The sequence below is a fragment of the Malaclemys terrapin genome, chromosome 2 (genome assembly GCF_027887155.1).
Source record: "Malaclemys terrapin pileata isolate rMalTer1 chromosome 2, rMalTer1.hap1, whole genome shotgun sequence".
In the NCBI taxonomy this organism is placed as follows: domain Eukaryota; kingdom Metazoa; phylum Chordata; order Testudines; family Emydidae; genus Malaclemys; species Malaclemys terrapin.
In genome coordinates, this window is record NC_071506.1 from 162,145,445 (window position 1) to 162,169,110 (window position 23,666).

General features: G+C 49.2%; 1 protein-coding gene across 6 annotated transcripts in view; it reads right to left on the bottom strand.

Moving 5' to 3' along the window:
• The window catches only part of SRD5A1 (steroid 5 alpha-reductase 1), a 75,117-nt gene that overhangs the window by 13,007 nt on the left and 38,444 nt on the right, over nt 1-23,666 (bottom strand). For 2 of the 6 annotated variants that reach the window (XM_054018169.1, XM_054018164.1), the window contains 2 exons: nt 17,286-17,353; nt 12,013-12,825 (listed from right to left, as the gene is read on the bottom strand). In XM_054018169.1, coding sequence (XP_053874144.1) covers nt 17,304-17,353 — 50 coding nt within the window. In that variant the 3' untranslated portion in view covers nt 12,013-12,825; nt 17,286-17,303. Of the gene's footprint in view, nt 1-12,012; nt 12,826-15,533; nt 17,354-23,666 lie in introns of those variants that run through there. The other 4 variants (XM_054018168.1, XM_054018163.1, XM_054018165.1 and 1 more) reach the window with 2 other exon arrangements.

Sequence of the window (23,666 nt, forward strand, 5' to 3'; positions counted from 1 at the left end):
TTTCAACATACTGGTCTCTTGAGCTACTGCAGACTTCTGGTTTTCCAGACTCCAATTATATATCTGACAAATTGGTTTATATTCCCCTGTGTCTATTACATGCTCTACATAGTGGATTTTCCCATAGGTACTTACAAATAAATAAAATGGTTACTTACCTTTCTGTAACTGTTGTTCTTCGAGATGTGTTGCTCATATCTATTCCAGTTAGGTGTGTGCGCATGCCGCGTGCACAAATGTCAGAAACTTTTACCCTAGCAGCTACCCATTGGGCCGGCTGGGGAGCCCCCTGGAGTGGTGCCGATATGGCGATCCATCTAAGCCCCTGCTGGCCCGACCCCCCTTCAGTTCCTTCTTGCCGGCTACTCCGACAGAGGGGAAGGTGGGGGGGGGGGAATGGAATAGATATGAGCAACACATCTTGAAGAACAACAGTTACAGAAAGGTAAGTAACCGTTTTTTCTTCTTCGAATGATTGTTCATATCAATTCCAGTTAAGTGACTCCCAAGCCTTACCTCGGAGGTGGGGTCGGAGTCAATGAACCACAAATTGAAGGATCACTCTGCCAAAGGCTGCATCATCCCCAGAGTGCTGGACGATGGCACAGTGGGACTTGAAGGTCTGAACCGAGGCCCACATGGCAGCCCTGCAGATTTCCTGGAGAGGAATGTGTGCCAGAAAGGCAGCTGATGACACCTAAGCTCTCGTGGAGTGAGCTGTAACAGCAGGCGGAGGGACGTTTGCCAGGTTATAGCAAGCACGAATGCACCTGGTGATCCACGAAGATATTTGTTGAGAGGAAACCGGGGCACCTTTCATCTGCTCTGCAATGGCAACAAACAACTGGGTTGTTTTACGAAAGGGCTTTGTCCAGTCTATATAGAAGGCAAGTGCCCTTCTAACATTGAGAGAATGGAGGAGTTGTTCACGTAGGTCAGTATGCGGTTTTGGGTAGAAAACCGGTAGGAAGATATCCTGGCTGATGTGGAAGCAGGACACCACTTTTGGTAGGAAGGCCAGGTGAGGTCTTAGTTGGACTTTATCTTTATGCAAGATGGTATAGAGCGGTTCACACGTGAGAGCCCATAGTTTGGCGACTCGACGTGCGGAAGTGATGGCCACTAGGAAGGCGACCTTCCAGGAGAGAGAGAGAGAGAGAAGAGAGCAGGTGGCCAGCGGCTTGAAAGGAGGGCCCATAAGGCAGGAGAGGACCAAGCTGAGGTCCCATGCAGGCACGGGTGGCTTCATTGGAGGATGGATTTTCTCCAGGCCTTTGAGAAAATGCCGCACGACCAGATGTTCAAACACTGAACGCCCCGCTGCGCCTGGGTGGAACGGAGAAATGGCCACAAGGTGGACCTTAAGGGATCCAAAGGCTAGGTGCTGGTCCTTTAGGGACATCAGGTAGTCCAAAATGCATGAAATGGAAGCCTGGAGCGTGGCCACCTTCCGCTGAGTGCACCAGCTGGAAAACCTCTTCCATTTAGCCTCGTAGGTAAGCCTAGTCGATGGCTTGCGACTTTCCAGAAGCACCTCCAGGCTGTGAGATGGAGCGACTGGAGGTCCGGGTGAAGGAGATGGCCGTGATTCTGGGATATGAGGTTGGGGTCAAGAGGAAGACGTAGGGGAGCCTGAATTGACAGGTCCAGCAGAGTTGGATACTAACACTGACGTGGCCAGGCAGGGGCTACCAGTATTACATCTGCCTTGTCCCGGTGGATCTTGAGGAGCACCTTGTGAACCAACGGGAATGGTGGGAAGGCATACAGCAACTGGCCCGACCACGTAATCTGGAAGGCATCCGCTAACGAGCCCAGGCTGTGACTCCGGAAGGAGCAGAAGGCTGGGCACTTTTTGTTGGTCTGCGAAGCAAACAAGTCAATTCGGGGAAACCCCCAGGTGCGGAAAACGGAATGAATGACATCCGGGCGTATGGACCATTTGTGAGTCAGAAAACGCCTGCTCAAAGTATCTGCCAGGACGTTCTGGACGCCCGGCAGGTACGAGGCCTGAAGGTTGATGGAGTGGACTACGGAGAAGTCCCACAGAGAGAGGGCTTCTTGGCAGAGCGGCGGTGACTGGGCTCTGCCTTGCTTGTTCAGGTAGAACATGGCTGTGGTGTTGTCCATTAGGACTGCGACGCAGTGACCCCGCAAATGGGGAAGAAAGGCTTGGCACGCAAGGCGGATTGCCCTGACTCTCTGATGTTGATGTGCAGCGGCAGCTCGCTCTCGTGCCATAAGCCCTGCGTTGTCAGGCTGCCGAGGTGGGCTCCCCATCCCAGGGCAGACGAGTCTGTAACTAGAGTCAGAGTGGGCTGGGGGCGATGAAATGGGACCCCAGCACCCACCATCTGAGGGTCCAGCCACCACTGCTGGTCGAGTGGGACTGTGAGGACCATGTCTAGGCTGTCACGTCCTGGTCGATAGGCAGACGCCAGCCACGCCTGAAGCTGCCTGAGCCTGGCATGTTGCGCAACATATGTGCAGGACGCCATGTGACCCAGCAGCCTGAGACACTGCCTTGCTGTAGTGGTCGGAAACTTGCAGAGGCTGGTAATTATGCCTGCTATAGCCAGGCACTGTGCCTCTGGAAGGAAGGCTCTCACTTGGTTTACATCCAGGACCGCTCCTATAAACTCTATAGTTTGTGTAGGGGCGAGGACGGACTTGCTGAGCTTTACCATGATGCTGAAGCGAGTGAACATGTCCAGTTGTGTACCTGCAACTGCACGTGATGATGAGACTGGCCCCGTATAAGCCAGTTGTCCAGGTACGGGAAGACATGCACGTGGTGTCAGCGGAGGAAAGCAGCCACAACCACCACGCACTTGGTAAAGACATGGGGGGGCTGTGAATTGATAGTGCGTCTTGCCCACCACGAAACGGAGGAAATGTCTGCAAGGCGGGACAATCAAAATGTGAAAGTACGTGTCTTTAATATCGAGGGCAGCATATCAGTCTCCAGGGTCCAGTGAAGGGATGATAGTGGCTAAGGAGACAATACGGAACTTCAGGTTGACGATGTACTTGTTGAGCTCCCTGAGGTCCAGAATAGGTCTTAGGCCTCCTTTGCCTTGGGTACAAGGAAGTAGCAGGAGTAGAAACCCTTGCCCCTGAACTCCTGAGGAACTTCCTCCACTGCCCCCAGAGCGAGGAGGGACTGAATCTCCTGGATGAGGAGTTGCTCATGAGAAGGGTCCCTGAAGAGGGATGGGGAGGGGATGTTGGAATGGAACTGGATAGAATATCCCATTTGCACCGTGCGGAGGACCCAACGGTCCAAGGTAATATGGGACCAGGCATGGTAGAAACTGGATAGACGATTTAGAAAGGGATGACTGTCCTGGGTGAGAACTGGTAGTCTGTCCTCTGGCGCACCTTCAAAATGGGCACTTAGGGCCCGGGGGTGGCTTAGACTGTCCTTGGCCTTGTCCAGAGGGAGGACGAGATGGCCTATGTCAGGAGTATCTGTTCCTCCGATGAGAAAGGTCCTGCCTCGGTCTTGGAGGGAAAGGCTGTTGCTGGGTGGTCTGTGGGCTAAAGGGCTTCCTCTAGGTAACCGGGGTATGCATACCTAAGGACTTAATGGTGTTTCTTGTGTCCTTTAAGGTATGCAGGCGGGAGTCAGTTTGATCTGCAAACAAGCCCTGGCCATTGAAAGGGAGGTCCTGGATGGTAAGCTGGACCTCAGGTGGAAGGCTGGAGGACTGAAGCCAGGCATTCCACCGCATAGCTATTCCCGATGCCAGGGTACGCTCAGCCACATCCGCAGCATCGAGGGAACCCTGGAGGGAAGTCCTAGCAACCAGCTTACCCTCCTCAGGAATGGTCCCCAGTTCTGTATGAGCCTCTGCTGGGAGAAGATCTTGGAACTTGAAGGCCGCAGACCAAGAATTAAAATTGTACCTACTGAAGATCACCAGCTGGTTAGTGATCCGCAGCGAGAGATGCCCAGTAGAATAAACTTTTCTCCCCAAAAGGTCCAGCCATTTCGTGTCTTTTGATTTGGGAGCAGGCCCCTGCTGGCCCTGTCTCTCCCTGGCATTTACCGCATCTACCACCAGCGAACATGGGGCAGGGTGAGTAAACAGATACTCATAACCCCTGGTGGGAACAAAGTACTTTCGTTCCACCCCTTTAGCTGTGGGAGGGATGGAGGCTGGGGTCTGCCAGAGGGACTTTGCATTATTCTGTATGGTTTTGTTCATGGGAAGGGCCACCCTGGAGGGCTCTTCTGGGCCTAGAATGTCCACCATGGGGTCCTCATCCTCCACAACCTCCTCAATTTGGAGGTTCTTATTGAGGGCCACACACCTCAACAGCTCCTGGAGGACCCTAAAGTCCATATGGGTGGTCCAGATGTGGACGTGCCAGCCACAGCCTTATCAGGGGAGAATGAGGATGACTCCACCGGCAGGACAGGTGCGGATGGAACATCCTGATCAGACGTGGGTGGCTCCTCCTGGGGAGCTGGAGTAGCCTCTTTTGGAGGTGCTGGATCCACAGTTTTGTATGTGTCAGGAGGACGGCTAAGGGTTGCCTCAGGAGGCCTATTGCTCAAGCGAGACGGTGGCCGGGCAACTGGGGGAGCACCCTGGGCTTGATGATATGCCCAGGGTGTCCAAAATTGCCACTGGGGTTGCCAGTGGGTTGCTGGAGGGACTTGACCGAGGCTTCCTGGGCCACAGTGAGGGATGTCCGAGACCCCAGATGTTCTCTCTGATCTGCCAGAAGGAGATCTGGACTGCGACGGCCAAGAGGGGGCAGTGCGGGAGTGGATCAATGCAGGCACAGAGTCTCCTGGCAGATGTGGGTCACGCGATGATCAGCGCTGGGAGGCTGATCGTGACCGCGAGCGGTGCCGGGAAATTGAGCGGTGCCACGACCAGGAGCGGTGTCAAGCCGGTGAGCGGTGCCGCCGTGGCGATCTCTGACTCAGGGATCGGGAACCCACAGCTCGTTGGAGCGAATGGTGCTGCGAGGTCACAGATCGAGATCTGGACCTTGAGCGGGACCATGTATGCACAGTCGAAAACGACCTCGAGTGTGAGCGGCTCCGAGGTTCGAGACTGCGGGACCAGTGCCGTGAGTCATACCGGTGCCGTGAGTCAGACCGAGACCTGGGGCGGTGCCGGGACTCAGAACGGCACCGGGACTCCGAGCGGGGTTGAGATGCTGGTCCGGGGGCTGACAGCCAGAACATCACTGGCTTGCCCTTGGATGGCACTGGGGCCTGAATTGGGGCTGGTGTCAGGGCCGGAAGCACCGGAGCCGTCATCTCTATGAGGCCTCTCGCCGCCTTGAAGGTGTTTGGCGTGGAAGGAAGAATGATCTCTTCCACTTGCACCATCTCGTGTGGAGGGGTGGTCTGAAGAGATCGAGGCATGGTTACTTGATCAGAGGTCTGTCCAGGGTCTTGCACCGCCGGGCCCGTGACAACTGTCTCGATTCTACAAGAAGGTTGTCCCACAGCTTGTTTCTTGGCAGCAGCTGGGGAATGGGAGCGGTGCCGAGGTGGGCGTTTTTGTGGCCCGGGAGAACGCTGGTCCCGAGATGAGCACGGGATCTTCTGTGGTGTTGGAGCCGGTACTGCCGGAGGGGCACTCCGCACCGAGGTGCTTGGGCCCATGTCTTGAGAGGGCCGCAGGGCCGACTCCATGAGGAGTTGCCGAAGACAGAACTCCCTCTCCTTACGCATTCGAGGTTTGAATGCTTTACAAATTTTGTACTTGTCTGCTTGATGGCCCTCCCCCAGACACCTGAGACAAGAATCGTGGGGGTCGCCCGTGGACATGGGCCTGCTGCAAGACTTGAAGCTCTGAGATGGCATGCCCCAGAGCCCCGCAGGGCAGTCGTTGACAAGACCACCCTTTAACAGCTAAACTACACTTAATACTATAAAAGAAAGATTAACACTTACTAACTACTAACTATTTACAACGAAGTTAAGAGAGAACGCTAGGGATAAATGGAACACTTGAAAAGACAAGAGACCACTGTTCCAACAACCGTCACAGCCCCCTTCCTGGGGGCTGCCAATAAGTTCAAGACAGGCTTCATAGGGGAGAACACCCTTTTATTCCACAATGAATCCACCAAGTTAGAAAAGAAAACCTTTAACTAAGGCCATGTCTACACTATAAACTTTGTTCACCAAGTTACATTAGCTAACTCCCTCTTGATGTCCAAAGTACGTAGATATTCTTCCTTTTACATTAGCCAGGGTACAATCTGAACTGATGGACAGCTGTGTCCCCTCAAATCTCCAGCATGGGATGCCTTTTACCCTGCTTCTCTGTGAGACTAACTACTCCTGGTCTGCTCACACACAGCCTCTAGCATGTAAATCACTCCCAGCTACACTGTATGAGTGCTATAGCCAGCCACTCAAGAATTACATTTTAGGGCAACTTCAGCAAACTCCCAGTGTGACGTTCTCCTCTGGTGTTACCCGGACTGGTGATCTTCTAGGTCACTCCAATCCTTGACTCTGGGAGCCAGCCTTACCCTGCTCTGCTGTGAGAACCCTCACTCCTGGGCTGTTCACACACTGCCTCTGGCACGTAAGCTGCTCCTTGGATTGTGCAACCAAATGACACTAGCCAGTATCTCTGGTCCCAGACACAACCCTAGGACCCTCCCTCTTGCAGTGTCCAGTTATGCCCGCTGGATGCTGCAAGCTTATATGAGTTCGTCAATTTAACAAAGAAATTGATATGTACCAGGCTTGTTATCCCAAGGGGAGCCTCAGACACGCTTCAAACCAAACACACTACTTCAGATAGAATAAACAAAGAAATGTATTAACTACAAAGATAGATTTTAAGTGATATTAAGTGATAGGCAGAAAGTCAGAGTGGTTACCAAAATGAAATAAAATATAAGCACGCAGTTTAAACTCTCAACCCTATTAGACTGGGCAACATCTAGATTAAGCAGTTTTTCTCACCCCACCAGATACTGCAGTCCTTAATATACAGGTTTGGCCCAGTTTAAGGAACAATCTCCTCTGCTGGAGTCTTGTCTTCTTTTCAGTGTCTTGCTTGCAGTGAAAGTGGGGGCAGGAGAAGGGCCCAGTATGTGTCCACTCTGTTTTATACCCTCAGTCTATGTACTTGGGGAGCACAAGTCCAGGCATGTCTGGGGGGCACTGCTGAGTCTCTCCAAGCAAGGCTGAGCAATTGCCCTGGTGTTGCCTCATGCAGGTGAGTCATTGCATTGTAGCTCCTTTGCTGGACAATGGCTGTTGATGGGTTGTTTGACACCCCGCACGGGCATTGGTTACTTTGCTTGCGGTTGCCTCCGGGGGGCTAATAACTGGCTGATTCCCCAACTTGCAGCATGTTTTAGTGACCACCATACAACACAATTCTCATAACTTCATATGCATTAATGATACACATATATGGATAGATAAATGACTTTCAGCAGATCATAACCTTTCCCCTGATACCTTACAAAGCAGGGTTGGGCAAACTATGGCCTGCGGGCTGGATCCAGCCCATGGGATTGCCACCCCCGTGGCACTACGGGCCCTGTGCCGCTCCCGGAAGTGGCCGGCACCACGTGCCTGCGGCCCCTGTGGGGGCAGAGAGCACCACACGCTGCCCTCACCTGTGGCTTCCACACCCAGAGCTCCCATTGGTCGCGGTTCTCTGTTCCTGACCAGTGGGAGTTGTGGGAGGCGGTGCCTGCAGGCGAGGGCAGTGTACAGAGCCCTCTGCCCCCCTTCCCCGCCAGGGGCCACAGGGACATGGTGCCAGCCGCTTCCAGGAGTGGTGCGGGGCCAGGGCAGGCAGGGAGCCTGCCTTAGTGACATGGTGCTGCTGCCATCCCGGAGCCACTCCAGGTAATTGGCACCCCGAACCCTTCCTGCACCCCGCACCCCAACCCCTTGCCCTGAGCCCCATGCCATACCCTGCCTGCACCCAACCCCCTGCCCTGAGCCCCCTCCCACATTCCACACCCTTCCTGAGCCCCCTCCTCCGCCCCAACCCCTTGTCCTGAGCCTCTTCCTGCACACCTCAGCCCCCCACTCCCCACACTCCCTCCTGCACCCCAACACCCTGCCCCAGACCTACATTCATGGCCCTACATGCAATTTCCCCACCCAGATGTGGCCCTCAGGCCAAAAAGTTTGCCCACCCCTGTTACAAGGCATGCTTTATATGCAAGATCGCGATTATATGAAAATGAGGAATATGGGGGTTACAGTACACTCCCCCAAGGTATTGAATGTCACACCCAGTCCCAGACTTTCCCCCAGAAATGTGTATCTTGTACTGCCCCGCACCCTCCTGCACAATAGCAGTTCATATAAAGTCAGGCATTAATTAATAGAAAATGATATGCACAAATATTGTTATCTCAAAGGCAGTTTCCCAAACACTTCAAGCCAAAACACATTGGTATAGATAACACAATGAACTAAATTTATTAACTACAGAAAGATCTATTTTAAGTGAGTACAAGTAATGAGGCATATAAGTGAGAATAGGTTACAAGGAAACAAAAGGTAAAATGCAACTAATACCTAACTTAACAAGCTAAGTGAATACAAACCGAAGGTCTCTCACCAAATATTCCAGCAGTCTTACTGGCTGAACCCTGTTTCATTCAGGATCTCCCGTGCGCCCCCTTCCCCCCCACAGTCCAATGCTGCTTCCTTTGTTCTTGGGGGGTTGATTATGCCGTGGGTAGACAGCAAGGGAGAAATAATTTGGGGCATCTGCCCTCTCCACATCTAGCCCTTTTTTCTGTGCAAGAATCCTCTCCAGATGATGTTCAGAAGACAGAAAATCTGTGGGCAGGTACCTTAGGTTGCGTTGTCAAAATATAGCTATTTTGTCCACACCCTCTCTTTTGCCAAAGAGTGGCCACTTAACCAGATGGTGGTCCATTTGACACCTAGTTGAGGTGTTGACTAGTCTTTCCTCTTTGGGGAATTTGTTTGTGACTGTCCTCCAGAACATGTTGGAATGTGCCTTGGTAATATTATACAATGGAATCTTGTATCATTACATACAATGTTGCCACACATATTTTACAAGGACAAATCATGAATTTACACAGTATGCTTTGTGAAATGGGTGAACATAGGGGTACAGACTATCACACCCAAGTGTAGTTTCAGGAAGAATATAGATATATTGTCTGATTTAAATAAATGCTAACACAACTTTAAATAAAAGCTAACTTTAACTTTAGTTAAAAACTTAGGGTGAGGATGCAAGGCTACCTTATCCTTACAGAATACTGTAAAAGGAGGATCTGCCTGTATCTCACAGACACCATCCTGGCCAATCTAATGGCTATGAGGAAACCAATCTTTTGACTTAATGGAGTCCAAGAGAAAGTAGCCAAGGGCTCAAATGGCGGGCTCATAAGCACCACATAGACAACAGCTGAGGTCCTAAAGTGGCAGCAAATTCTTAATAGGTGGGAAAGCTTGAGAAAGCTAACAGCTACATCTCTCAAACGATTAAAAAAAAATTGCAGTTAATCATGAGATTAAAAAAAAATCACGATTAATCACAGTTTTAATCACACTGTTAAGCAATAATAGAATACCAATTTAAATTTATTATAAATATTTTTGGATATTTTTCAAGATTTTCAAATATACTGATTTCAATTACCACAAAGAATACAAAGTGTACAGTGTTCACTTTATATATGCACCATAAAAAAAGATAAAAGAAATAGTATTTTTCAATTCACTTCTTACAAGTACTGTAATGCAATCTCTTTATAGTGACAACTTACAGACTTAGAATTATTTTTTTTACATAACTGTACTCAAAAACAAAATAATGTAAAACAGTGGTCCCCAAACTTTTCATGGTCATATCTTCCCCTTACCTCTGTCTGTGCTCTCCCCCCCCCCCCCCCCAGGAGCTGGGGCTGAGAGCAGGGGCGCAGACAGGTGTAAGGCTGGGGCCACAGATGGGGGTGGGGCTGGGACCAGGAGTGGAGCAGGGCTGAGGGTGGGGTTGCAGCTGGGGGCCGAGGCTGGAGGTGGGGCTGGGAGCAGAAGCTGCAGCCGGGCTGCAGTCAGGGGCCAACACTGAGGGTGGGGCTAGGGACGGGAGCTGGGGTCGTGGCTGGAAGTGGGGCTGGGTGGCGCTCTCTCCCCGACACTATCAGAGCTGGCCTGGATCCCACCACACCCCCCTGAATGTTCCTCTGTGCCCCCTAGGGGGGCATACCCCACAGTTTGGAGACCTCTGATGTAAAACTTTGGAGCCTACAAGTCCACTATGTCTTACTTCTTGTTCAGCCAAAGAAGGTACCAATATGAGATTTCTAAAGATAGCTACAGCACTCGATCCAAGGTTTAAGAATCTGAAGTGCCTTCCAAAATCTCAGAGGGACGAGCTGTGGAACGTGCTGTCAGAAGTCTTAAAAGAGCAACACTCTGATGCGGAAACTACAGAAACCGATTCACCAAAAAAGAAAATCAATATTTTGTTGGTGGCATCTGACTTAGATGATAAAAATGAAGATGCATTGGACTGCACTGCTTTGGATTGTTATCATGGAGAACCCATCATCAGCATAGAGCCATGTCCTCTGGAATGATGGTCAAAGCATGAAGGGGCATATGAATATTTAGCATATCTGGCATGTAAATACCTTAGAATGCCAGCTACAACACTGACATGGAATCATAGGGACCTCAAGAGGTCATCTAGTCCAGTCCCCTGCACTCAAGGCAGGACTAAGTATTATCTAAACCATCCTTGACAGGTGTTTGTCTAACCTGCTCTTAAAACATCTCCATGTTCCACAACCTCCCTAGGCAATTTATTCCAGTGCTTAACCACCCTGATGGTTACCAAGTTTTTCCTAACGTCCAACCTAAACTGCCCTTGCTGCAATTTAAGCCCATTGCTTCTTGTACTATCCTCAGAGGTTAACGAGAAACATTTTTCTCCCTCCTCCTTGTAACAACTGTTTATATACTTAGAAATTGTTACTTTCTCCAGACTGAACAAACCCATATTTTTTCCATCTTCCCTCATAGGTCATGTTTTCTAGACCTTTAATCATTTTTGTTGCTCTTCTCTGGACTTTCTCCAACTTGTCCACAGCTTTCCTGAAATGTGGCACCCAGAACTGGACACAATACTCCAGTTGAGGCCTAATCAGTGTGGAGCAGAGCAGAATTACTTTTTGTGTCTTGCTTACAACACTCCTGCTAATACATCCCAGAACGATGTTTGCTTTTTTTGCAACGGTGTTACACTGTTGATACATATTTAGCTTGTGATCCACTATGACCCCCAGATCCCTTTCTGCAGTACTCCTTCCTAGGCAGTCATTTCCCATTTTGTATGTGTACAACTGATTGCTCCTTCCTAAGCGGAGTATTTTGCATTTGTCCTTATTGAATTTCTTCCTGTTTACTTCAGACTATTTCTTCAGTTTGTCCAGATTATTTTGAATTTTAATCCTATACTCCAAAGCACTTGCAACCCCTCCCAGCTTGGTATTGTCAACAAACTTTATAAGTGTACTCTCTATGCCATTGTCTAAATCACTGATATTGAATAGAACTGGACTCAGAACTGATCCCTGTGGGTCTCCTCCTGATATGCCCTTCCATCTTGACTATGAACCACTAGTAACTATTCTCTGGGAATGGTTGTTTGTCTTAGTGATTGGCTGAACAAGAAGAAGGACTGAATAGACTTGTATGCTTTAAAGTTTTACATTATTTTGTTTTTCAGTGCAGTTATTAAAATTTTTTTACATTAATAAATTGCACTTTCACAATAAAGAGATTTCACTACAGTACTTGTATGAGGTGAATTGAAAAAAAATGAATTTAGTTTATCTTCTTTACAATGAAAATATTTGTCAAAAACAAAGTTATCACTGTACACTTTGTATTCTGTGCTGTAATTGAAATAAATATATTTGAAAATCTAGAAAAAACATCCAAATATATATAATACATTTATTTTGGCATTCCATTATTGTTTATCAGTGCAATTAAAACTAAACTATTTTTTAATCTAGTTAATTTGTTTTGCATTAATCGCTTGCGTTAACTGCGGTTAATTGATAGCCTTGCTAGCAACCATGGGGTTGGAAGATACCAATCTACTATCCATCCCCCCATAGAAGGGAGTGATTGCTGCAAAGTGAATCTTTAGAAAACTCACTGAAAGGCCTGAGGACTTGAAACGTAAGAGGTAGTCTAAAATGTCCTGGATTCTTGCTTAAACAGGTTGTATCCCCCCAGGCAATGGACCAAGCAGAGAACCTTTACTAGTTGGCCAGTAAGCAGACATAATTGATTGTTTCCTACTGTTGGACAGAATCTCTTGAACCACCAGGGAATACTCCCACACTTTATCTAGACTCTCAACAGCCTTCCGAGAGGTGGAGACTGATGGATCTGGATGTAGCATTTGACCGTGTTCCTGTGATAAAAGGTCTGGGAGGAGCGGGAGAGAAAGAGGAGGTTGAACTAAGAGAGAGAGAGAGAAGATTCAAAAACCAATACTCCCTTGGCCAAACCAGGGCCATCGGGATTAATCTGGCATGGTCTCGCTTCAATTTGTGAATGATCTGCGGGATGAGAGGGATCAGGGAAAGGTGTGCACTAAATCACCAGTTCTCTTCTATGTGAAGGCATCAGTGAGGAAGCCTGGACTATGGGAGGCCTGAGAACAAAACTGATGACACTCCTGTTGTCTTTTGTAGCAAACAGGTTGACTGAAGATCCCATATGTGAAAGGTGGGCCTCACTGTCAGATCTATGGAATTTTTCCATTCCTTTCTCCTTTCATTTAGTCAGTGAGTGGCACAGCTCTGAAAAACAAGTAAAAAAGGTTTTCCCTATAGCAGGTTCAATTGTTGTAGTGCTAGAATTAGATGACCTTTTCTGGGGCCTCTGTCTCTTTTAGGAGAGACATACTGTGTCTGGGAAGACAGAAAAGTTGTCTGTGACAGTGATCAGAATATTGCTGTGGGGGCTTATACTGATCCTTCTTAGAGGCTGGAGGATAAATTCTCAGAGCGCAGAGAGCTGTTTGTGAATCTTTAAAAGAGTGAAACACCTCATCTCTCTAGTTTGAAAATAAAAACAGTCCATTAAAAGATAGATCATCAATAGATCATTGGATATCTGATGCTATTCCAGAATTAAATAACCATGGTGCACTCCTCATGATGATTGCAGAGGCCATTGCTCTGGAGGTCTCATTAACTGCCATGACAACTAAGGAGTTTGGTTCAAACAGAAACACTCAAACCCTAGGAAGGGACATTATCATTTTTCCATTCGCTTGGCTGTTGGGGCTAGCGATGCCAGTGTGTGCCACATAGATTTGGCCAGCTGTAATAGGGCATCATTAATAGGGAAGGCAACCCTTCTAGGGCTGAAGCCTGGAGGATGGCCGCCAATTTGTACCAGCTCAGCTTGAATACTCAGAATTGCAACCACTCTCTTGAGCAATTCCTGGTAGGACATGAACTGGAACTGAAGAATCTGAAGTCAGGGCCACTGAATCGTACATGGATGGTGATGACGGGGCTGCTGGAGCTGAAAATACTTTGAGGTACATGCTGGTTCTCAGGGAAACTGTTAGCCACAGAGAATAATCCAGAAGGAATGTCATCCTGAGCTTCCACAATAGGCTGGACTGTGGCTTGGGCCATCTCCAGATAAGGGGATCTTACATCCAACTTATGTGGAGATCTGGCTCTATGGCAAGAGGTGTTCCGGGGGGCCACTGCAACACAAGGCACAGCATAATAGGTCAATGTATCACAGGCCAGGTAGGTCTGTCCCTACTACAGGAATGGATCTGCTCTTGGTATCAACACTTAACTTCCTGCGTGTTTGGATGATGTATGTGATCTCTTTAGCTGAGGTGGGGCAGGAAAAGAGCTGGAGGACTCTGACCCAGAGTGAGAAGAGCTGTTTGAATAATCAATAGGGATGGGTGGGGATGTCACCCAACCTGGTGGCATCACTGGAAAACCTGAGTTGTCCACTCTCCAATATGGAAAAGTTAACGTTGGTACTGTGGTTGGCATTGTATTTGGTCCTGAGAGGAAACTGCAGGAGGTAGATGGTCTTATAATTGGGTCCAGTACAAAGGATGGGTCCTTTTTTGGTGTTGAGGGGTCAGAATTTGGTCCCCAATCAGAGGAAGCTACCAGTACTGAGGACTCTGGTAGCAAGGTTGATGTTGTAGATGGTGCCGAGAGCAGGGGATGTCTTGGTATTGACCTAGACTGCATAAGCACCATATGCAGAACCTGCCTCTTCATCAGTACCTGAACTGAAGGCAATCTCCATCCCAGAGATGAAGAGGACAGAGTTTGGGGTACCATCCCCGCACTGACATCCATGGTAGTGGGCATAATGGTACAGATAGACAAAGGAAACCTGAGGATGCTGGAGTTTCCACAGGTACTGGACTCGGTGGCCACCCTGTAGATGGTTCCAGAGTCAACAGTACAGCACAAGGATCCTCCACTGGGGAGACACAGGTTGGCATCTCTAGGTACCAGAGTTTTGCTGACAGTGATCCCCTGCTTTTGATGAAAAGGAGGACTAATCCTTCCTTGATTTCTGGCAGCACCAGTCCATTTTATGGATTCTCATTTGAGGGACATGCAGGAATGATGAACAATCCCTTTCCTGCTTCTATCACTGATCAGACTGTTGGGACTGTCCCCAACTCCTGCAGAGGGAGAGGATCCTCCTGAGATGATGTCTAGGGACAGTTAATTGACCAGTTGGAAGAGGATCCCAGTGCTGAGGCAGTCTCACAGCCTGTTCTAGCAGGTGTTGCTTTAAAAGAAGGTTTCTTGCAACCTGTGTCCTTTCCTTATAGGAATGACAGCTACTGCACTTTGCCTTTATGTGCCCCTTTCCAAGGCACACCAAGCAGCACATATGTGGGTTACTGTTAGGATCAGAGACCTCACATGCCGGGCAATGCTTGAAGCCCAGGGAATGGTGCATAACATTCAGTGCTGCACACCAAAAACTAACTATACAACTAAATATACTAATTAACTAACTAACGCTAACTTAAACTATTGGTGCTAACTGCAAGTAACTATTTACACTACTGAAGACTGAGTCACAAACTGTGATGCAGCAGGGAAATTGTTAGGAGAATCCAACACAGGGAGTTCCAACTCAAGATACAGGTGGTAAGAAGGAACTGAGTGGAGTCAGGATGCTGCCACCCTTATATAGCCTCAGGAAGGGCTATTAGAAGGTACAGCTGTGGCAAAAAAAGTCTCCAGCTTGCAGTGTGCAAGACACCAACACACCAGTATGGAATACACATCTGCACAAACTTGAAGAACCAGTGGTATCATACTTTCCGATCACTTTGCACTCCCAGTTAAATAAACGGAAGTCAGATGAGGCATTAAATCTTAGAAAACGATCCCGACAATGGAACCAAACTTTTTTAAAAACTGTTTTGTTCCTTCTATATGCCTCTCCACTTTCTGGTTGAATCTGTCAAACACAGCACCTACTCAGAAGGAAACAAATTTTTTAAAAGTTTTTATTAACCACCTGCCAAAATCCAAAAATGACAAACAGTACAGCAAAGTTGCTTTAGAGGGAAGGAGATGGTGAGGGAGGTTAATTTCAGTGTGGGTAGGCAAAGGCTGCCTTGTTGGTCTGAAATGGGAGGCAGGTAGACTCAAATTATGTTGGAATTAAGATAAGGCTTTAAAGAAGGCAATACAGCTAAGCTTTGTTTGTCTTCAAAGCAGCACTTAAGATCTAAAGAGTGTCCAGGCAGATTGAGAATATTTAAAAGGCAACTTCCAAAGAAAATGAAAACAACCCTCCTCCCCTGACCCCACCCAAAAAAGAGAAACTGGGCTTGTGCCTTTCCTTGGGATTTATATAAAGAAAAAAAATGTTAAAACACTTTCTGCTTGTTTTTTACATTAAAGATTCAGGACTTTTCTACTGTAAAAGACTATGGAGACTGGAAAAGTAGGAATATCACAAGAGAAAGGAGACTGAAAGCTGAGCAATTGGGAAGAGAAGGGATTTTTAAATCGCTATTTAAAACTCCATTTACTTTTAGTCCCTATTTAAAACCCAGCAATTAAGTCTCTGTTTAAGATTCAACAGCCCCACTCTTTCAGTTAAGGTACTGGAACTCTCATGAATGTCTACTGTGAGCTCACAGAGGTCCTCCAGCAAATCTAGGAAAGGAGAACAGACTTGACATTATTAAGGTAAAAAACAAGTATTCAAAAATCCAGTTCTCTTTGGAAAACAGGTGTCATCCATACACTTATCATAAAGTAAAAACATTTTTGAAAAATTCTCTATAGTTCTTAGGAGGTGAGGTTTGTTATTTTAGGCAAGCCAGAAAACAGTGCTACCCAAAACTACTAAAAGTGTCGGTTAAAGACCCTAAACCTCCTAAAACAGAAATAGATACCAAATGTAAACTTTAAAAGTCATTAGAATGTCAGCGGGGACTGGTAAAAAATTAAGGCAAATCCTTTACCAGTAACACTAATATTTCTCATATGAAAAATAAAAAGCAGAACAAAGAGTAGAATGGAAAAAATAAGGAAAGTAGAACATGCCATGGAAGTGGGTGAGAAGCCAGCCACTGAAAAGTACCTGAGAGAGTTATTAATCTGGAGGAAGAAGTAAATCTTAACCCATTATTTGCCAAAGTTACTGCTACTGTCATAAGTAGTGCATGTAGTGTTAACAGTGTTCTATTGTTTGTGCCTGCACAGATGTGCGGGGGCTGAGGATAGCTCTCACCACTACTCCTTGCTCAGTGGCTAGGCATAATACTGAGTACAAAGACTACATTTAGTGACACTACTAGCACTAGATTATCCGGGGGGGTGAGGCAAGTCAATCCTGTGTTTGTGTGGGGGTAGATAGTGCACAAGCATCCACTGATATGGTGCAATATGAGATCTTGGAGGTATTGTGCCTGGCTGAGGCAGAAACGGCAACAGGTAGAGGCAGGATAAGAAGCAATACAGACACCACTGTAGTTCCAATGATGAAGATACGATCTTATTAAGGCAGTTATTACACTATGCTCCAAATAGGAACAGGATGGCTGACTCTTCTGTCACTATGGCCTCATCCATCAGTTGTATTTTATATGTTAGGAAACCAACAAAAGTGATACTGAAAATGTTAAAAGAAAACCTTTAGGCTAACTTGTTGGGAGTTGTTTGTCAACTGAATATTTTCAGAATAGCAACCACCATCATTCAAAGTCAGCCAACTCCATGATGCACACCTCAGAGCACAAATGGAATCACAATCTTCCTGGACTTTGGGTAGTCTTCAAATTTCTCACGATACCATCTGAAAAAACAAGCCACTTGAATTAGTATTCATCATCAAAATACTACAAAAGAGACTAAATTATTGTAGGAAACTGCCAGAGAAACATTTATAGCAATGAGTCTGGTGGCACCTTAAAGACTAACGGATTTATTTGGGCATAAGCTTTCGTGAGTAAAAACCTCACTTCTTCGGATGCATAGAGTGAAATTTTTTACTCACGAAAGCTTATGCCCAAATAAATCTGTTAGTCTTTAAGGTGCCACCAGACTCCTTGTTGTTTTTGTAGATACAGACTAACACGGCTACCCCCTGATACTTGACATTTATAGCAATATAAATCTAAGTGGATTAATCTACAAAGGAACATCTCCAGGCTTCACTTCATGTGCAGAACTCCTATTTTAAAATTACCACACCCATCCTCATGAGATCAGAGTGCTGACTACAAAAATTAAATCAAACCTATGATTGCCAACAATGGTGAAATCAAATTAATGACAGTGGTGTGTGTGGAGCAAGGGCAAGTGGGTGGCCCAACATCATAACAAGTAGATAATGTACCACAGCAAGTGCCCAGATTCCATTACAAGATGGATATATAGGGATGATAAAAGTCAAGTGGGTAGATTTTAGAGCAGCTACAAGAAACGACATGAGGAAAGACTGACAGGTTGGAACAATAGTACCTTCCTCTAGGTAAGATCTATATGAACTCTCATAAGAATTTAGATATACCAATTCAGATTGCTGGTGAGAAACAAAACAAATCATGAGGCTTAAGCATCTCCAAACCTGGAAAAAGACCCAGGCTTATTTTGGTAGTATTGTAAACAGGGCTTTGGAGCTGTGCTCTGGTTCTGCTCCAGCTCCAGGCAAAAATCTGCAGCTCCACTGCTCCGAGCTCCACTCCAAAGCCCTGATTGTAAAAGATTTGTTAGCTCTCACATTACTACACCCTCAAAAGGGACACCATCAATTTCAAAACAAGACCATTTTAAAAAAATGAGTTAAGTGTTTTGAGTTACTACACCTGTCCTGGGGTCCTTGTTTTACAAACACATTTTCCTGTTTTAAAAATATTTTTCTGCCCCTTCTTGCTGTGTGAAAGACTCACACATCCTGGGGAAATGGGATCAGATTTAATCTGGTCTCCTCACAGGTGCAGGTGTTCATATTACCAGATCCAACAGCAGGATCAGGGTCTAAATAATTATTATGGGGAAACATTAAAACTGATTACACCCAAAAGACTGTCAAGTGCACAAAAATAAATAATTTGGCATAATTTTTCTCCACTCTTTCATTTAGGTTTCCCCCCGCCCCCATATCCCCTCCTGCTTGTCTTCTGTACCACTTTCCCCCCCCTCCTTCTCAACCTTTTCTACCTTTCACCAGGCTCTCTGTGCAAAAAGTTTGCAAAAGGGAACTGGCAAGGATTATTCAGTTTTCTTCTTCTTTGAAGGCATTGGTAAAAGCTTGATGTAGGAGGAAACTGGAAAAATCCTAGGCAATTTGCCTTGGCAAACTATTTATACCTGATTGTGTTTATATTGAGCGTTAGGAACTCTAGCCACAATTGATCTCACATCACTGCAGCTCGACAGTGCTAGCACCTTATGAAAGTGCTAGTGTAGAGCAGCGGTAGCAGGGTGGATTTGATTTAGTCAGGAAGACTCGATTTAATCATGGATTTTCTACATAAAAGTGCATTCTTGTTGGTTATCATAACCTTAATACATATCTTCACAACTCAGAGATAGATGAAGGTTTAATTTTTAGAAGGTACACACTAGACATTTTTAAAGTGATTTATTTTGAAAACTTTTCAGATTAGTTTTACAGCTATATCAGAAAATGAATGATTGTTTGGGTATTTCATTTACCAAAGGTAATTGAAAGGACAGTCACCTGTTCCGTAACTGGCGTTCTTCGAGTGATTGCTCCTGTGTATTCCACAGTAGGTGTACATGCTCACCACGTGCACTGGTGCCGGAAGTTCTTCCCTTAGCAGCATCCGTAGTGGGGGAGCACCACTGCGACCCCTGGAGTGGCGCCGACATATTGCGTCATAAAGGGGGCTGCGTGCTCCCCCCACCCTCAGTTCCTTCTTGCCGCCAGTGAAGATAGTCGGAACTTGTGCTCCAGCTTTGCTGCAGCAATTCTAGCCTTAGTGGTATCCAGCTTTCCCTGAAGTTACTTGTTGAACTTTCTCTGTTAGTGCTGGGCTCAGGGCATGCCCCGTGGCCCAGGCTTCAAGTCGTGCGACTCTTCTCGCAATCCTATGCCCAGAAGCGATCTACATACTCAGTGTCTTTGCTGTCTGGGCAAGGCTCACACTAGTGAGAAGTGTACAATTTGCCGCTCCTTCAAGCCCCGAACAAAGAGGGAGCGTGAGATCCGATGCCGAGCTCTCCTAATGGAGTCGGTGTTGACCCCAGCACCGGCGCATTGAGCCGACCCCGCGCCAGGCACCTCGTCCTTGGCGCGCAGCGAAGCCTCCCCGGCGCGCTGTCCTGATTCTGCCCCCGGTACTGTGTTGTCGGTGCGCAGCGAGGCCCCGTCGACGAGCCGGCACCGCTCTTCTAAGAAACAAGGGAAGACTCAGCGGCGCCAGGAGAAAGATCGGGGGGAGGCTAGACCCGCATTGGGCAGCCCACGATCCCCATCGGGACCGAGACCACTGACTTGGGTAGAGTGGAGTAGTCCAGTGCCGTCCACGCATGCCTCGCCAGAGGTGAGAATGCCTTCGATGCCGGAGGCAGCTCAGGCTGCGTGCGACATCATGACGCTTCCGGTACCGGGGGCGCCGCTCCAGTCGGGTCCCCAATCCTGTGGGAAGCCTTCGCTCACTGCCTATCGACCCTCTCCAGACGTCTCCGAGGTCAAGATACCATCCCGCTTTGAAGGGCTGAGCTGCGGACCGCGGCGCGCCTCCACGCCCCGAGCAGGATTGTCTGCAAGCGAGCTTTCCAACTCCACTCCGGGAGACCGTAGGGGAGGCACTAAGAGACGGCGCCACTCCTCTTCGAGCCTTGACTGCAGGGACAGGTCTCGTTGGCGGCGGCACCGCCGTTCCCGCTCCGGCACCCACCGTGAAAGGCGCTATGTCACAGGACTCCCATGCACCGAGGCGTCGTAGTCTTGGGCGCCGGAGGCACTACGGAGACAGCACCCCCGACTCCTACCTGTCCTCCTCCAGGGGCCGGAGACGTCATGTTTGGGACTGCTCCAGCCGTTCGCACGGCACCGTCCGCTCATCCCGGACTTTGGCTTCGGAATGCAGCCACCCCTCGTCGAGCCGCTCGGTGCTGCAGGACCAGCTGGCCCTTCCGGACTACCTCGTGTCCCAGGGCCAGGCCATTCCCTGGCAGAGACAGTGGTGCCAGTGGGCACCGTGGTCCCAGGCACTGGCACTGCTGGGACCCCACTCCGTGGTGGGAGCATCCCAGGCCCAGCCGACGTTGCCGCCTCAGCACCACAAAGAGGAAGTGGGCACTGATCCTCTGGCACCGACTCGGGTCCCGGGTCAGGACGTCGAGCTTGCAATACAGCCCGGGTGCAGACGACACCGTGGCACCTACTCCTCGGCGCCAGACAATTCTGTGGCGCCACCACCTCCTGTCTCTCAGGAGGATTTCAAGGTCCACCAGGAGCTACTCAGGAGGGTGGCATCGAACCTCCAGCTCCAGGCCGAGGAGATGGAGGAGCCGTCGGACACATTGTTTAATGTCCTGACCTTTTTGGCGCCAGGGCGTGTGGCCCTCTCGCTCCATCAGGGGGTGGCCAGTATTACTACTGGCCTCTGGCAAACCCTGGCATCTCTCTGCCTGATCTCCAAAAAGGCCGAACGGAAGTACTTTGTGCCCACAAAGGTGCACGAGTACTTATACTCCCACCCAACTCCGAACTCTCTAGTGGTGGAGTCGGTGAACCACCGAGAGAGGCATGGCCAACCCGCTCCTACCTCTAAGGACAAAGACGCTCGCAGGCTGGATACCTTTGGGAGAAAAGTGTATTCATCTGCGAGTTTTCAGCTCAGAGTGGCCAACCACCAGGCACTCTTGAGCAGATATGATTTTAACCTGTCGGGGTCCCTTCCCAAGTTTGAGCTCTCCCTCCTCGAGAAGGACAGGAAGGAGTTCCGGGCCCTTATGGATGAGGGTGAGGCGGCGGCTAAAGCTGCGCTCCAGGTGGCCTCTGATGCGGCGGACACAGCCGCTCGTTCGATGGCCACGGCAATCTCCATGAGAAGGGCATCCTGGCTTTCGCTCTCTGGCCTATCGGCTGAGTCGATCATGCAGGACCTGCCGTTCAATGGTCGGGCCCTGTTTGCAGATCAAATAGATATGCGTCTGCACGGGATGAAAGACTCCGATACCACCCTGCAGACGCTGGGCCTGAACCGCCGGCCAAGGACAAGCCCAGGCCTCACACCTCCGCTCCACAGGCTCGGGGTAGATATGAGTCCCTGCCTAAGAAGCAGCGGGAGCAGAGGTGCTGGTCACAACGCCAATCCCGCTCGGCCCCTCATCTGGGGCCCTCTAAGGCCAGGAGGCCAGGGAAGCGGCGTTTTTGACTGCTTGCAGGGGGTCACCGGGCCTGTTGCCAGGTTAACCCCCCCCCCCCCCCAGTTAATAAAGTTCAGGTTTGCAAACCGTTTACCTGCCTTCCGTTTGCAAGGGTCCCGTATTACTACGGACCGCTGGGTCCTCAACACTGTATCCCTGGGGTACAGGTTGCAATTTGTTTCGCCCCCTTCCAATTGCCCTCCAGCCAGGGAATCGGCAGAGGACCCGGAACATGCGCTCCTCCTGGGTCAGGAGGTACAGCGCCTCCTCTCCCTGGGAGCCGTGGAGAGGGTACCTTGGGAATTCCGGGGCAAGGGATTCTATTCCAGGTATTTCCTCATCCCGAAGGCGAAGGGCGGGCTTCGGCCCATCCTCGATCTGCAGAAGCTCAGCCAGTTCTTGGTATGCTGCAAATTCCGCATGGTGTCCCTAGCCTCTATTATTCACTCCCTAGACCCGGGGGATTGGTTTGCAGTGCTGGACCTTCAGGATGCCTACTTCCACATCCACATTTTGGAAAGTCACAGGTGCTTCCTCCATTTCCTGGTGGGTCAGGACCACTACCAGTTTACGTTCCTCCCCTTTGGCCTCTCGATGGCCCCCAGGGTTTTTACCAAATATATGGCGGTGGTAGCGGCCCACCTCAGGAGGAGAGGGCTGCAGATCTTTCCCTACCTGGACAATTGGCTGCTCAAGGGCAAGTCCCGGTCCCAGGTGCAGCAGCAAGTACCCCTCTTGCTACGCACCTGCTCTGCTCTGGGCCTAGTGGTAAATGAGGAGAAATCCACGTTAGTTCCAGTTCAGTGCACAGAATTCATAGGAGCGCTGCTGGACTCCCAGGCGGCCACGGCCTCCCTTCCAAGGGACAGGTTCGAGGCGCTCAGAGGCCTCGTCGCCTCGGTCACGGCCTTCCTGGTAACCACGGTTCGGATATGCCTTCAAATCCTCGACCACATGGCAGCATGCACCACAGTGGTACGACACGCCAGGCTCCGGATGAGGCCCCTCCAACTCAGGTTGGCCTCCCGCTATTCGCAGTCCAGGGACGGCCTGGACAAGGTTGTCACAGTGCCGCCAACGGTGGTTGCAGACCTCCAATGGTGGTCCCTTCCGAGCAACATGCTCCGGGGAATCCCCTTCCGAGACTCCTCTCCCTCAATAGATCTAGTGTCGGATGCCTCGGACCTGGGCTGGGGAGCCCACGTGGGGGACATCAGGACCCAGGGTATGTGGTCACCCGAGGAACTGACCCTGCACATAAATGTCAGGGAACTCAGGGCTATGCGCCTGCTGTGCCTGGCCTTTCGCCAGCACTTACAAGGGAAGGTGGTCAGAGTCCTCACGGCCAACACTACTGCAATGTATTACATCAACAGGCAAGGGGGCACGCGCTCCAGGGCCTTATGCCAGGAAGCCCAACTCCTGTGGGAGCTCTGTATAGCCCACAACATCCTCCTCCGAGAGTTCCACCTACCCGGCGAGAGCAACATGCTCGCAGATCGCCTGAGCAGGGTGTTCTCACATCAGCACGAGTGGTCCCTGCACAGGGAGGTGGCAGAATGGATTTTCCTTCAGTGGGGCACTCCCCAGGTGGACCTATTCGCCACCGCCCAGAACTGCTTCTGTTCCAGGGTGATAGAAGGCGATGGGGCCATGACGGACGCGTTCATGGTCGATTGGTTGGGGCCCTTGATGTACGCCTTTCTACCCTTCCCCCTCATAGGCAGGGTCCTACAGAAGGTGAAGTCAGATGGGGCGAGAAT